The sequence below is a fragment of the Cucurbita maxima genome, unplaced genomic scaffold, assembly GCF_002738345.1.
Source record: "Cucurbita maxima cultivar Rimu unplaced genomic scaffold, Cmax_1.0 Cma_Scf00006, whole genome shotgun sequence".
Taxonomy (NCBI): Eukaryota; Viridiplantae; Streptophyta; class Magnoliopsida; order Cucurbitales; family Cucurbitaceae; genus Cucurbita; species Cucurbita maxima.
In genome coordinates, this window is record NW_019272022.1 from 243,635 (window position 1) to 255,476 (window position 11,842).

The window sequence follows — 11,842 nt, forward strand, 5'->3', positions numbered from 1 at the left end:
CCCCCCCCCCCCCCCTCGATCGGTACCTGGAAAAAAAAAGGGGAGAAAGGGGTGAGTATAAAAATATACTCAGTAAGCAACCTACTTATAGGCTCTTTTCGCATCCTTATCTTGGTAGGTATCCATGGTCTCTCTCGGGTTTCTAAGGAGAGTGATCTAAGCTGCAACTCTCGTTTCTGTATCTTAGGAGGCTTGCCCATCTTAAGCAGTGATATGATCAGTGTCTTGAGGTGAGGCGCGACCTCATAAGTAAATCTGAGGGGATCGTATGGCTGGATCTGTATACGTAACTCTCTCTAAACATCATCCCTGGAGGTTAGCTGACGACCCTCACACGGGACCATACATCCACTAAACGGGGTGCGACCCCCTGTGTGCCAGTCAGCTACTGAGTCATCCTATGTGGCTCCACATCCCCCGCTCAGGGACGGGTTTTTACGGCCCAGGAGTCCTGTTCAGAAGACCCCTTAGCTATCATCACTAGGGCTGGGCACCTGTCACACTTCCCTATCCAGATCTGCAAAGCTCAACGATCACCGTACCGAAGCTCTATCTCGACGGTATGGTATCGGAGGAGAGAGGGAAGTGGAGGTTCTGATGACACTATCTACACTACTCAACTCTAGTGGGCTACCTATAGTTACCGTGGTGATCGATTATTCTTTCTAGGGTGGAACTTGGTGGCCTAGACTTGGATTCATGTATCTCTAGGACTCTCATGCCTGATCTCACAAACCTATCGGGTTTGAAATTCTGGGCTCTAGATCCGCCGGCATTTCGCAGGTCTAATTGCACGGTATTCTAGAGGTCCCCCAATCTAGAGTCTCATCTAGCCTACTTAGTCACAAGCACCCTAATCTAAGCTCGTAATTTCTTCCTATTCATCAAGAAAGATAACACAAGCAATCATCACGTATAAGAGTTAACACGCAGCAGTTCATGCAATATTAACAAACATGCTCAACGGGAAGATAATGTTCATCTTTACCCTGAGCGCAGATTTCACAAGTTTCCCATCCTCCTCATGCATACATACTTCATCAGAATCTCAATCAAACAGATTTAATAAACATTTCATATCAAGCTTTCCTTAATCATTTCATTTTCGCAATTTCCATACTAATATACTAGGTCCGGCTGGCTAAGTTAATGGGTGGTAGCATGCATGCTTGTTCCTAGCGGTTCCTACAAGTACTGCTTGTGGGAATCCAAATGGCTACTTACATGGTTGACGTGTGCCTTCCCAAGCTCGAATTATTTGCCGGAAAAGGTTCCAAAAATTCTGAAATTTTCTTGATAGGTCCTAATTCACATAAAAATAGGATCAGAGTTGAAATCAGGGCGAAAAACAAGCAAACAGAGGTCGAACGGAGGGAAAACAGTCACTCGCGCGCCTACACGCGCGCTGACGCGCAGCTTCTCGCGCAGTCGCGGGCCAGCAGCCGGTTCGGTTCGGTTCGCGTGCGGAGCGCTGGATCGGACTCTGGTTGACCCGAATCCGCGCCCTAACGCGTGTAGACTAGCCTATGGGACACGCTCTCCAGCCGCAGTTCGCCACGTGTCGATCGCGGGTTCGCCTCTCTCCTCCGTACGCCAGCTGACATTTTCTCTCTCCTGCAGGTGTTTCAATTTCCAGATTAACGTTTTCAATCTATTTTCTTTCAGATTTTCTCATCTTTCAATCCGTAATCCATATCAACAAAGTTTCTTCGCAAAAATTGCAGATCTCATATTCTATTTCTACAATATATTTTTTTCCTTGAACACAGGATGAGTTAAGGCCATCCAAGGATACAGAAAAAACTCATATTTTCTGTTTTCGATCGGTTTACCCGAAGTTCGACTAAACTCCGATTTTCGTCCGATTCTCATCCAAGAACTTCAAGAAACCTATGTGAATCTTATTTTAGTCACATACCTAAAAAAACTTCAGATCTAACGCTCAAGAAACTCTTCAGATCTGATAAAATTGAAACAATAAGTTCGTAACCTCACTTTATCCCTTCTCGGATTTTCTCTCTCTCTCTCTTTTTTCTTTTCTTTCTCTTTCTTCTTGGACTCCAAACAACTAGACCCCTTAGGTAAGGTAGGGGCAAAATGACCATTTTGCCCCTATGTTGTTATTTTTATTTTTTTATTTATTTATCTAAAAATTCAGGTATTATAGTGTGAGAATGAGCTCATCAGTCAGTTCGCACACCGGGGGGCCACTTTCCTTGTCGGGCAGGCATACTCTGGGAGCTCCTTAGGTCGGACACCCATTAAAACTAGTAACCATCACGACAGCACTATGCAAAACATAATGATCGTTGTCCTACCATTGGATGTACGCGTCCGTACCCTCGTAATGGAATAGGAGTATCCCCTAATGCATGAGCACACATAATGCATGAGGTCCCCAATATTTATACTTTTATCATTAATGAATATAACCCCGCTATCATCTTTCATACTTAACATGTCATTTCTCATTTTTCAGTCTACATATCATACATAATCCTAACGGGGTTACATTTCATGCAATTTATTGTGATTTCATGCCATACATTACATGTTGTTTACATTCATAATTATAGTACCACTCATGCTAGAATAATCCAAACACATCATAAACATCATAAACATCATAAACATAGCACATCATATCACTTTTAATAGCATACATTAATATTTCACAAGCGTACTTAATTGAGTATAATAGGCTAGCATATAATTTAATGACACGTGTGAATCCACAGGCACGTGCCAACATACAACATACAACGCGTAACCTACGACGGGTGAGCCACTTACTTGGTAGGCCTTAGCTGAAGTACTCTCTAAAATATAAACGTAAGCTCCTAGCTCCTCGTATACGTCTTATGCTTCCGTTGGTGGTTGGTTCCTATTGGATCATTCGACACCTTCGTTAGTATTTCACAAACATAATTAATTTCCAACTTGAATTTGTAAAATACGGCCTTAAAATGATATATTTTATCTTAAACGGGGTCGAAATCAAGTCCGAGAGGATCGGAACAGTGCCAAACAGGTCGAAAACAGGTTTCCTGGGGCGAATAAGTCATCGGAGCCAAGAAGCCACCACCGAGCTAATCAAGCCGCTGGAGTCGAGGGGGTGTCGTGCTACCACATGCCACGTGGCACAACTAGAGGGTGACACGTGTGCAGCGGTCTCGATTTGAGGCACGGGTCGTCTGGTCAAGTGCTCGGCTGTTGGGTAGGTCGGACTCTGAACGCGGGCTCTGGTTGTGACGGGCTACAAGGTTTTGGTTGCGTTGGGCTGGGCTGAACTTTACTATTGGGTCACAGTTTGTTTAGGTGGGTCGAGAGGTTTTGGATATCGGGTCAAAGATCGGGTCGGACTTCGTCTTCCTCACCCGATTACCAGTGAATTTTTTCGGTGACACTCTCTCTCTCCTCCTCCCCCTAATCTCGTTTATGGTATTTGTTTGGTTCGTAAGGGGCTAACACTCCCGAATTTGAGAGGGTTCGAAAATCCGACGTTCTGTGTCCCTTACCTGAAAGTGTACGACGTGTATCGAAATCTACCCCTGGTGTGTGTAAAGGTCTCTAGGGTTGTTTTCGTTGTGTAAATTGGAGGTTTCAACGTCGATTTCGTAGGGTTTGGCTTTGCTGGAACTTCGTCGGTTTTCTCACTGTCTTTCTCATTTTTCTCACTATTTTTCTTTCTTGCAGGTGTCTTGGAGGTGGCTGAAGGTCGGGTTTGGTTTTCATGGTGACCCCGACGTCGGGTGCACTTTGTGGGTCGTGTGCGAACGAAAACTCTGGCATTTTCGGTCTTGCCAACGACCGCGATTTTTTTTTTTTTTTAATTTGATCCGTTACAATATGTATGTGTTTAATTCATGCTGAAAGGAGAATGAGAATTTGTGAACTCTACGCTCCGAGACCTTGATGGTTGTTATTACCCTGTTGAGCATGTATGTTTATTTTGCATGAAGTATGTATGATGATGCTAGATGACGATTATGTGCACACTTAGTTAATGTCCATGATTCAGTAATATGTTAAGGCTAGGGATTTGTGGTTAGAATGACTGGTCACTTGGTATAGACCTAATATTTCCCTTAGGAGTCTAAAAGGCCACCAAGACACCCGAACCACCTTAGGAGTACCCTTAGGCTGCAAGTTGTTTGAACGGTGTTATAGCTTCATGGGGACCAAGGGTCCCTAGTCAGAATCCACTACTCCTAGTTGTTTTGCATGGGAAACGTGAGCCCACGTCGTACAAACCATTTAACTCAATGAGAGGAACTATTATGGACCTAGGTGGTTGCAACTCACCCCTAGGTAAGATACCAAGTAGTCTCATAGAGCCATGCATGAGGTAGATCCTCATAGGTCACCGATCATTCACAAGTCGGCATAAGAAACTCTAAAGGTTTAAATGAAAGAACGAATAACCAAAATACCCCAAGAGAATAAGACCAGAACCAGACATCCTATAGCCAATGAGAAGTCCGATGGAATTTGTTAAGTAATGGGATGAGAGCTTACAAGTAAGTGGCTTGCTAATTATAATTTTTATACTCATCCATATCTTCCTATCTTTTTTAGGTGTTCGCAGGCTACCAGTTGAGGTTGGTGTTGTTCTAGAGTATCAATTTTCAAGTCTCTTGTATTTTCTTTTATATTTGTATTTCTTTGAAAATTTTTAAAAACTTCTCTTTCTTCTAATTTAATTTTATGAGATTTTTTTCTTTTATTCTATTTTTTTCTTTTATTCTATTTTTGTTTGTTTTCGCTTTTGTCTTTTTGGTCAAGATCCAGTTTCGAAACCTAAAAAATTGGATCGTGACAAATCTTAACTTTGTTTCCATCGCCTTTTGGAAACTCTACCACAATGGAGATAAATCTAGCATCTTGATCCAATACAATGGAACAAGAACTCCATGTAGTCGAACTATAACAACCAAACTTAACCATCTATTTTAAACGATGTCGAACTATAACAACCAAACTTAACCATCTATTTTAAACGATGTTATGAATTTAAACATTCAATTTATTTAAAATTCTAGTAGCATCAAAGAAATTAAGTAATTGAAAATAGGAAAAACAACCTTTTCTATCACGCATTTAAAAGAGATGCAATTGCCTAACATAAGGGCTACAACTTAGGTGTAGAAATTCAAGTGTCTTACCTCTACCTAGAAAAAAATTTTAAACGTGGTTTGGGTAGGGTTGGATCGTTGGATGTGTAGTCACTAAATTTTAAACGTGGTTTGAGCAGGGTTGTATGGTTGGATGTGTAGTCACGAACTCTACTTTGTGACTGTTCCTTGGGATTCAGGCGGGCTCGTATACGTACGGTTAGAATCACAAACCTCACAATGGTATGATATTTGGTCATTTTGAGCATAAGCTCTCATGGTTTTACTTTTTCATTTTTCCAAAAGACCTCATACCAATGAAGATGTATTCCTTGCTTATAAATCCACGATCATCCTCTAAATTAGCCAATGTGGGACTCCCTCCCAACAATTCTCTCCTCAAACAAAGTATACCATATAACCTCGCTTGAGGCCTATGGAGCTCTCGAATAGCCTCCCCTTAATTGAGGCTCGACTCCTTCTTTGGAGCCCTCGAACAAAGTACATCCTATTGACATGGCTAACTTAAGGGCATGACTCTAATACCATGTTAGGAATCACAAACCTCCACAATTGTATGATATTGTCCACTTTGAGCATAAGCTCTCATAGTTTTGCTTTTGGTTTCCTCAAAATGCCTCGTAGCAATGGAGATATATTCCTTGCTTATAAACCCATGATCATCATCTAAGTTAGTCAATGTGAGACTCCCTCCCAATAATCCTTAATACGTACCCCTAGGCCTAACTATAGGCAAACGCATGCTTATGCTACCAGAAATCGAAAGAAAGAAAGGATCGTGTATCATAGTATATGTGTCAACGTATTAGGAAAGTATCTCATGTTCATGACATACAACATACATAAGGTTCCATAGTTCAAAAACATAGTACATAGTTATGATGCACATCATATTTCCATTCTTGTCATGACATAACTTCTCTATGAGACATGCATGTGTGCATAGCATATCTTTCATCATTATCATATATGGTTCACCAATATCTCATAGACATAACATGAACATGGTATCATAACATACCTGGAATAACATATTAGTTCTTGGTGTTAGCTTGATCCTCCTTCTCAAAGTCCAAATCCACCTATGGAATCCCATCATATGAAATTACTAAGAAGTTAATTCTCTTAATGAATAATTACTAAGAAGTTAATTCTCCTAACTTCATTAACTATTTCAGCTCAAAACATTTTAAATTGGCAAAATAACAACCTTGCTCACCTCATGCAAAAGTATAAAAAAGGGCTCTAAAAGGGACAAAAATGGTAGGAAGGGTCCAAATTTCCAATCCAGGTCAACTAAACTACCTAAGACTAGGGGAAGATGCCAAGCTAAGCCTAGATGAAAAGTTGAGAAGCTGAACCTAGCCGCACGCAGATCTGGGTCGCAGGTCGAGTCGTGGGTTCGTAGAAGCAGTGCGGGTCGACTAAAGCAGGCTGGATCGCGACGTGGGTTGGAGTGTCTTAAGCCAACAACTAGGTTGGGCTGAGGCATGAAACAGGCTAACACGTGACAGGCTAGCCTGATGTCTAGACGTGGGTTGGGCATGTGCACGCACCAGGCTTGTGAGTTGGGCATCTACGTGAGCCAAAGGTGTGATTGGGTTGTTCCTCAGTCCCTTCAACGAAGAGTTCATGAAATTTTTAGAACACAACCAATTTTGGTGTTTTCTTTTTCTAATGTCAAATTGAGAGAATAGCAAAATTGGGACAAATTGATGTAAAAATAGAAGTTTGTATATGACTTACCGTGATGACCTGTTCCAACGATGAGTCTTCCTTCACCTATTTGATTTAAGCATCGTTGAGAAAACTTAATATGAACCAAGACACCTCAATCATACAATATAAAATTCAAGAAAGATGTGAAAAAATGCTATTCAAATTACTACCACATAAATTCAAGTTGCATTTCATATCACATTATAGAATAATCAAGCTTCCATGCTTCTTGGATGGTTACAAATTTTGGGGGAATGATAATCTAAAGTTATGATGTTTTATTAATGTATTTTAAGACATTTAATTTACTTTTAAGGTTACTCTTGAAATGTCTTTAAAAGATGAAGGGTTTTTGTGTTGAGGCGGTATAAAGTCATTTATGTTGTCTCTCTAAAGTAGATTTGATAAATGAAGTAAAAGAGCATTTGTATTTTTTTTAAGCCAATGGTTAAGTTTCTTTACCATTCTATTTGAATTACGGGTTCTCAACCCACTTCTACACATAATAGCAACTCCTCAAGTCAACTACTTATGTAGTCCCTCGTTCCTTTTCAATGCTAGCTTATGGGCTCTTGGCCCGCATCTACAAACAATAGTAATTCTTCAAGTAAATACTGTTCACACTGCTAGTAGTCTCGTACACTCTCTTAAAATTTATTGGGTGAATGTAGGTTTTTTAGGTTCTTAGGGGCGTCTAGGCAATTTAAATCCATATTAAAGGACACTCGGGATGAGCTCCTCAGGGCTAATCCAATCTTTGGGTACACTTAAATGTAAATTTCTAATCCTCACTCACAATCCTGAAGTGTCCAGTCTATTAGAAATGTTTTGACTTTGTTCCTTTAAAACTCATTTAGCTCTATCACCCTAATCTTAATATATAACATTCATGCATGCTTAACAAAGAGATATTCCTATCAATCACTTAAACTATGAAAAACATAATTTAAACATTCATCCAAACTCAACAAGGGATAACATCCATCAATCACCAATATTACATATCACAACATCTCATCCTCCTTTATAACACAACAAAAAGCATTAAGATAGACATGGGATGACATTACGATGCATGGATCTTGTTGTTGAGAACCGAGATGACAATAAGATGCGATGTTGTTGTGTCACAGATGAATGAACATGCACACGCAAGCGACATATGTGGTCGAACAACCTTAGATTCTGCACAAGTGATGTTCAGTTGGTGAAGACAAACCTCGCCCAAGATCTGACGAAACCGCAAAGCTGGGTAAAAGATGAATATGGGGCTTGAATTTTTCTTAAGGCTTGTTGTGAGCGTGTCAATATCATGAAGCCGCATGGTTGAAAAAGTACGACAGTAATATTAAACGCATTTGCACATTTTCTAGCTTCAATTGAAATTTACCTTCTAACTCTATGTGAAGTCACATACTTAGGTCATTTGGAGACTTTTTTTACACTTCAGCACTAAAACAATAAACTTTACAAATTATGAAATAAACATAATTGGCCTTTATTTTACTTTTCCTCTTAGAATTGAATTGTCCCTATTTGATGATGCTCCACATAATCCAATGGTGTCATAGGTCCTCAATTCTTGCTTATAGCAGACGATGACTTCACAATGCAAACTAAGTTTGTGAAGAAGGGCATGTAGTTAAGAAAATATCTAAAATGAAAACAAGGTAAATTATGATAAAACTTTACGCGATTTAAAGTAAATCAAGATCATTACTAAAATCAATTCAAAAAGTTTATATAGTATAATTGTTCAAGTTGTTTATAAAAGAGGGAATGGAATCAAAATACAAAATAGATGTAATTTTAACCAATGGATATGTAGACAACATATATGCCCTACGCCGTCTCTTAGGACAGATTCTGCTGCACATGATAGAGTGTTTGGTCTTCTCAATACACTAGCTATCTCGTCAAATGACTCAATGGTTATGGTACACCCATCGCTAGGCAGAGTGCAACTAGCAGTAAGGGTAAATCAGAGAAGATAGGAAGCATAGACTCTAGTGACACTAACCTATTGCTAACGACCTAGAGAGATATCTTAATCATTTTTTTGTGTCATGGTGATTTACTAAGTTCTTAGGGCGGTTAGGCGACTTAACATGTACTCTTGACTCTTGGGTACTCTATGCTGGCTCTTTGAGTTTAGCTTAGTTTGGGAGCCCTAGGGTCTAGACTCACTGACCACTACTCACGATCCAAAGGTACACAATCTACTAAAGGCATCTTGACCTAGGCTATTGTCTAGTTAACCTGTCTCTAACACTCTAGTCTTATCTCATTACTGCTACCTCGATGTAGAGGAAGAACACACAATCATAGAATAAAGCATGCAAATGAAGAACACACAATCATAGAATAAAGCATGCAAATGAAGAAACATGTTCAATTGGGAGATAACATCCATCAATCATCAGAAGCGTAGATCACAAATTTCTCTTTCGCCTTTCTAACTTAGAATAAGATGGGAAAGTAGCATGCAATTGGTAGACATCAAGCATAATTATCCTCATTATTATCTGTTCGTTTTATGCTCTAAACATAAAAATCTATCTACAGTACCTCAAGGGGAATCCAAATGATTACTCACATAGTTGGTGTATGTGCCTTCTCGAGCTCGAGTTCCTACTGTGAGGTCTGAGTAAATGTTTTAGTTCTTCCTTATTTTAAGGTTACGACAATCTTTAGTGGATATAGTATGATACTACAACGAGAAAACAATTTTTCTGAACGAGCTAATGACCCTGTCTCAAAGGAGAAAAAAGTTCCAATATTAACACCAATGGAATTTAACTCCAAAATGGCCAGAAATCCATAAGTGAGACCTAAATTCTATTAAAAGAAGGTTAGTATTAAAAATCGGGACAAAAAATAGTTGAAAGGAGGACGAATGAGTGAGAAAGGGGCACTTAAGCCCTGGTCACATGCTTCTCATGCGTGTTGGGGTTATTATAATGATACCACGTGCGCATATCACGCGTTATAGGTTAGGTGCAGTTGCAGGTCAGTGGTTTGGTTCGTTGGTTTGAGTTGGGTTGTATTTTTTGGTTCAAGTGTAGGATTTTTGGGTCATGCGCAGGTTATCGAGTTGGACATGGATGAATAGGTCGGATTGGGTCAGATCAAGCGACACGTATCTTTGCTTGGTGCCAGATGCATTACTCCTCTCTTTGAGCAGTGTGTGTCCTCTACACGTTTGAACGTATTCATCCCTTTGTTGGTCGACGTGTGTCACTCCGAGTTTTATCTCCAACCTCCATATGCAAAAATCTAGATCTGATGAGTTCTTTTTGATTTATTTATATTTCTATAACTTTTGTTAAGCAACTTGTTAATTATGTTGATACTCTTATTCCAGCTCGAATCTCCTCCAAATTTCTTCACGAAAGTTGTGCGAAATCTCTTCGAGGTCAACATATGTGGATGGATCTATGGAAATAGTGAGACAAAAAATCCATACACCTATCTCCTTAGTTCAACGAGGGTTTCTAATGAAAAGTTCTCAGCCAAAATTAGATGTGGACCGCTGATTTAAGCAAATTTGGATTCTTCCTCTTCTTTCTCCTCAAATCCTACCTTTTTCTTTCCTTTCTTTCTTTTTCCTTCTTTCAAACTAGATTCCTAACTAGGGAAGGGGTCTAAATTACCCTCAGTTGAGTTTCATCCGTCTTTCTTTTACATTTTTTCTAGGATTTCAAGGGTTCTCTAAGAATTTCTCTTCTAGTTTAATCTAAAATTCAACCGATAAGGTCTTCGATAAAATCTAACAATTTCCTCATATGTTTGTATGATTCTCTTATATTTGTGTGTTTATATTGAGTTGTTGTATAATAAAACTAAACAAGAATCACCATTGAAATATCACATTAGCTCTTTATTAAGTAGTTTCTAAAATGATAAGCAAATAATTCTCCTTTTGCACCAAAAATAAAAACATTGATTTACATAAACCAAAAGAAACTATAGAAAAGTAAAGCTTAAAGATGAAAAGAGATAACAACTCATAAAACAATACAAGTATTAGTAAAAGATGAGACGGCCCTTTATCTAAAATGGCACAATTTTTGTACAAAATTAAAAAGAAATTCTAACATACATTAATTAAAATTGAACTGCACAACAAACGTCAACATAAAAATGTTAAATTATTGTGCTCAAGGACATACATAAAATATTGGGTATAGAAGGAAATACTAAAAAAAAAAAAAAGAGAAAAGAAAGTAGTACATTTAGGAGCCATTCATCATTAGACAGAAATGATCAACAATGGGATCAACGATAGGAGAAGGTAAGAGGTGAGGCTTTCTAAGCCAGTATTGATCAAACCTCTGCCTCGCATACTCAAAGTAGTCAAAGTCAATCTTGTTTATGTGACCCTACATCAAATTTGAAGCATAAGTAAATCCTATATATGCTTTAAATTTATAGGAAAATAATAATACTTACTGAAATAATTCCCCAGAGGCCCCAGAAGAGATGATTTGGTAAAGTGTATATCTCAGCTTCCTCCACCAGCTGCTCCACCTCTTCTTCACTCGGGTTTCCACCTGTTTTATCCATCACATAATGAAGTTAGTGTAAGGAATCACGAATACAATGATACATTATTGTTCATTTTGAGCATAAACGCTCGTGGCTTTACTTTGTACTTTTTCAAAATGCCACATACCAATTGAAGATAATATTTCTCACTCGTAAATCCATGATCTTTCACTAAATTAACTAAGATGGTACTCACTCCCAACCATCTTTAAGAGTAAGAGTTTTTCTATTAGTGTAGGGATAACTAAGAATAGAAAAAGGTATGGGAATTTGACCTGCTGAGCTCAGATATGCACGAACAAAGTTTGAACGTTCCTCCAGATCTGGAAATACAGAAAAAGTGAATAGCTTCATTTACAAAGTTACCAAAAAAAAAAAAAAAAAAAAAAAAAAAAAAAAAAAAAAAAAAAAAAAAAAAAAAAAAAAAAACAAAAAAAAAA

At 38.6% G+C, this 11,842-nt stretch overlaps 2 protein-coding genes across 5 annotated transcripts in view; both read right to left on the reverse strand.

The window, feature by feature from the left end:
- LOC111480712 (basic blue protein-like) overlaps positions 1-11,842 on the reverse strand; it is a 117,596-nt gene that overhangs the window by 85,917 nt on the left and 19,837 nt on the right. The window lies entirely within an intron of this gene.
- LOC111480591 (probable choline kinase 1) overlaps positions 10,954-11,842 on the reverse strand; it is a 3,981-nt gene continuing 3,092 nt past the window's right edge. For all 4 annotated transcript variants that reach the window (XR_002717860.1, XM_023125717.1, XM_023125716.1 and 1 more), the window contains 3 exons: positions 11,678-11,725; positions 11,307-11,407; positions 10,954-11,236 (listed from right to left, as the gene is read on the reverse strand). Coding sequence is in view for 3 of the 4 variants with exons in the window: in XM_023125717.1 (XP_022981485.1) it covers positions 11,090-11,236; positions 11,307-11,407; positions 11,678-11,725 (296 nt within the window). In the remaining variant the exon portion in view is untranslated. The remainder of the gene's footprint in view (positions 11,237-11,306; positions 11,408-11,677; positions 11,726-11,842) is intronic.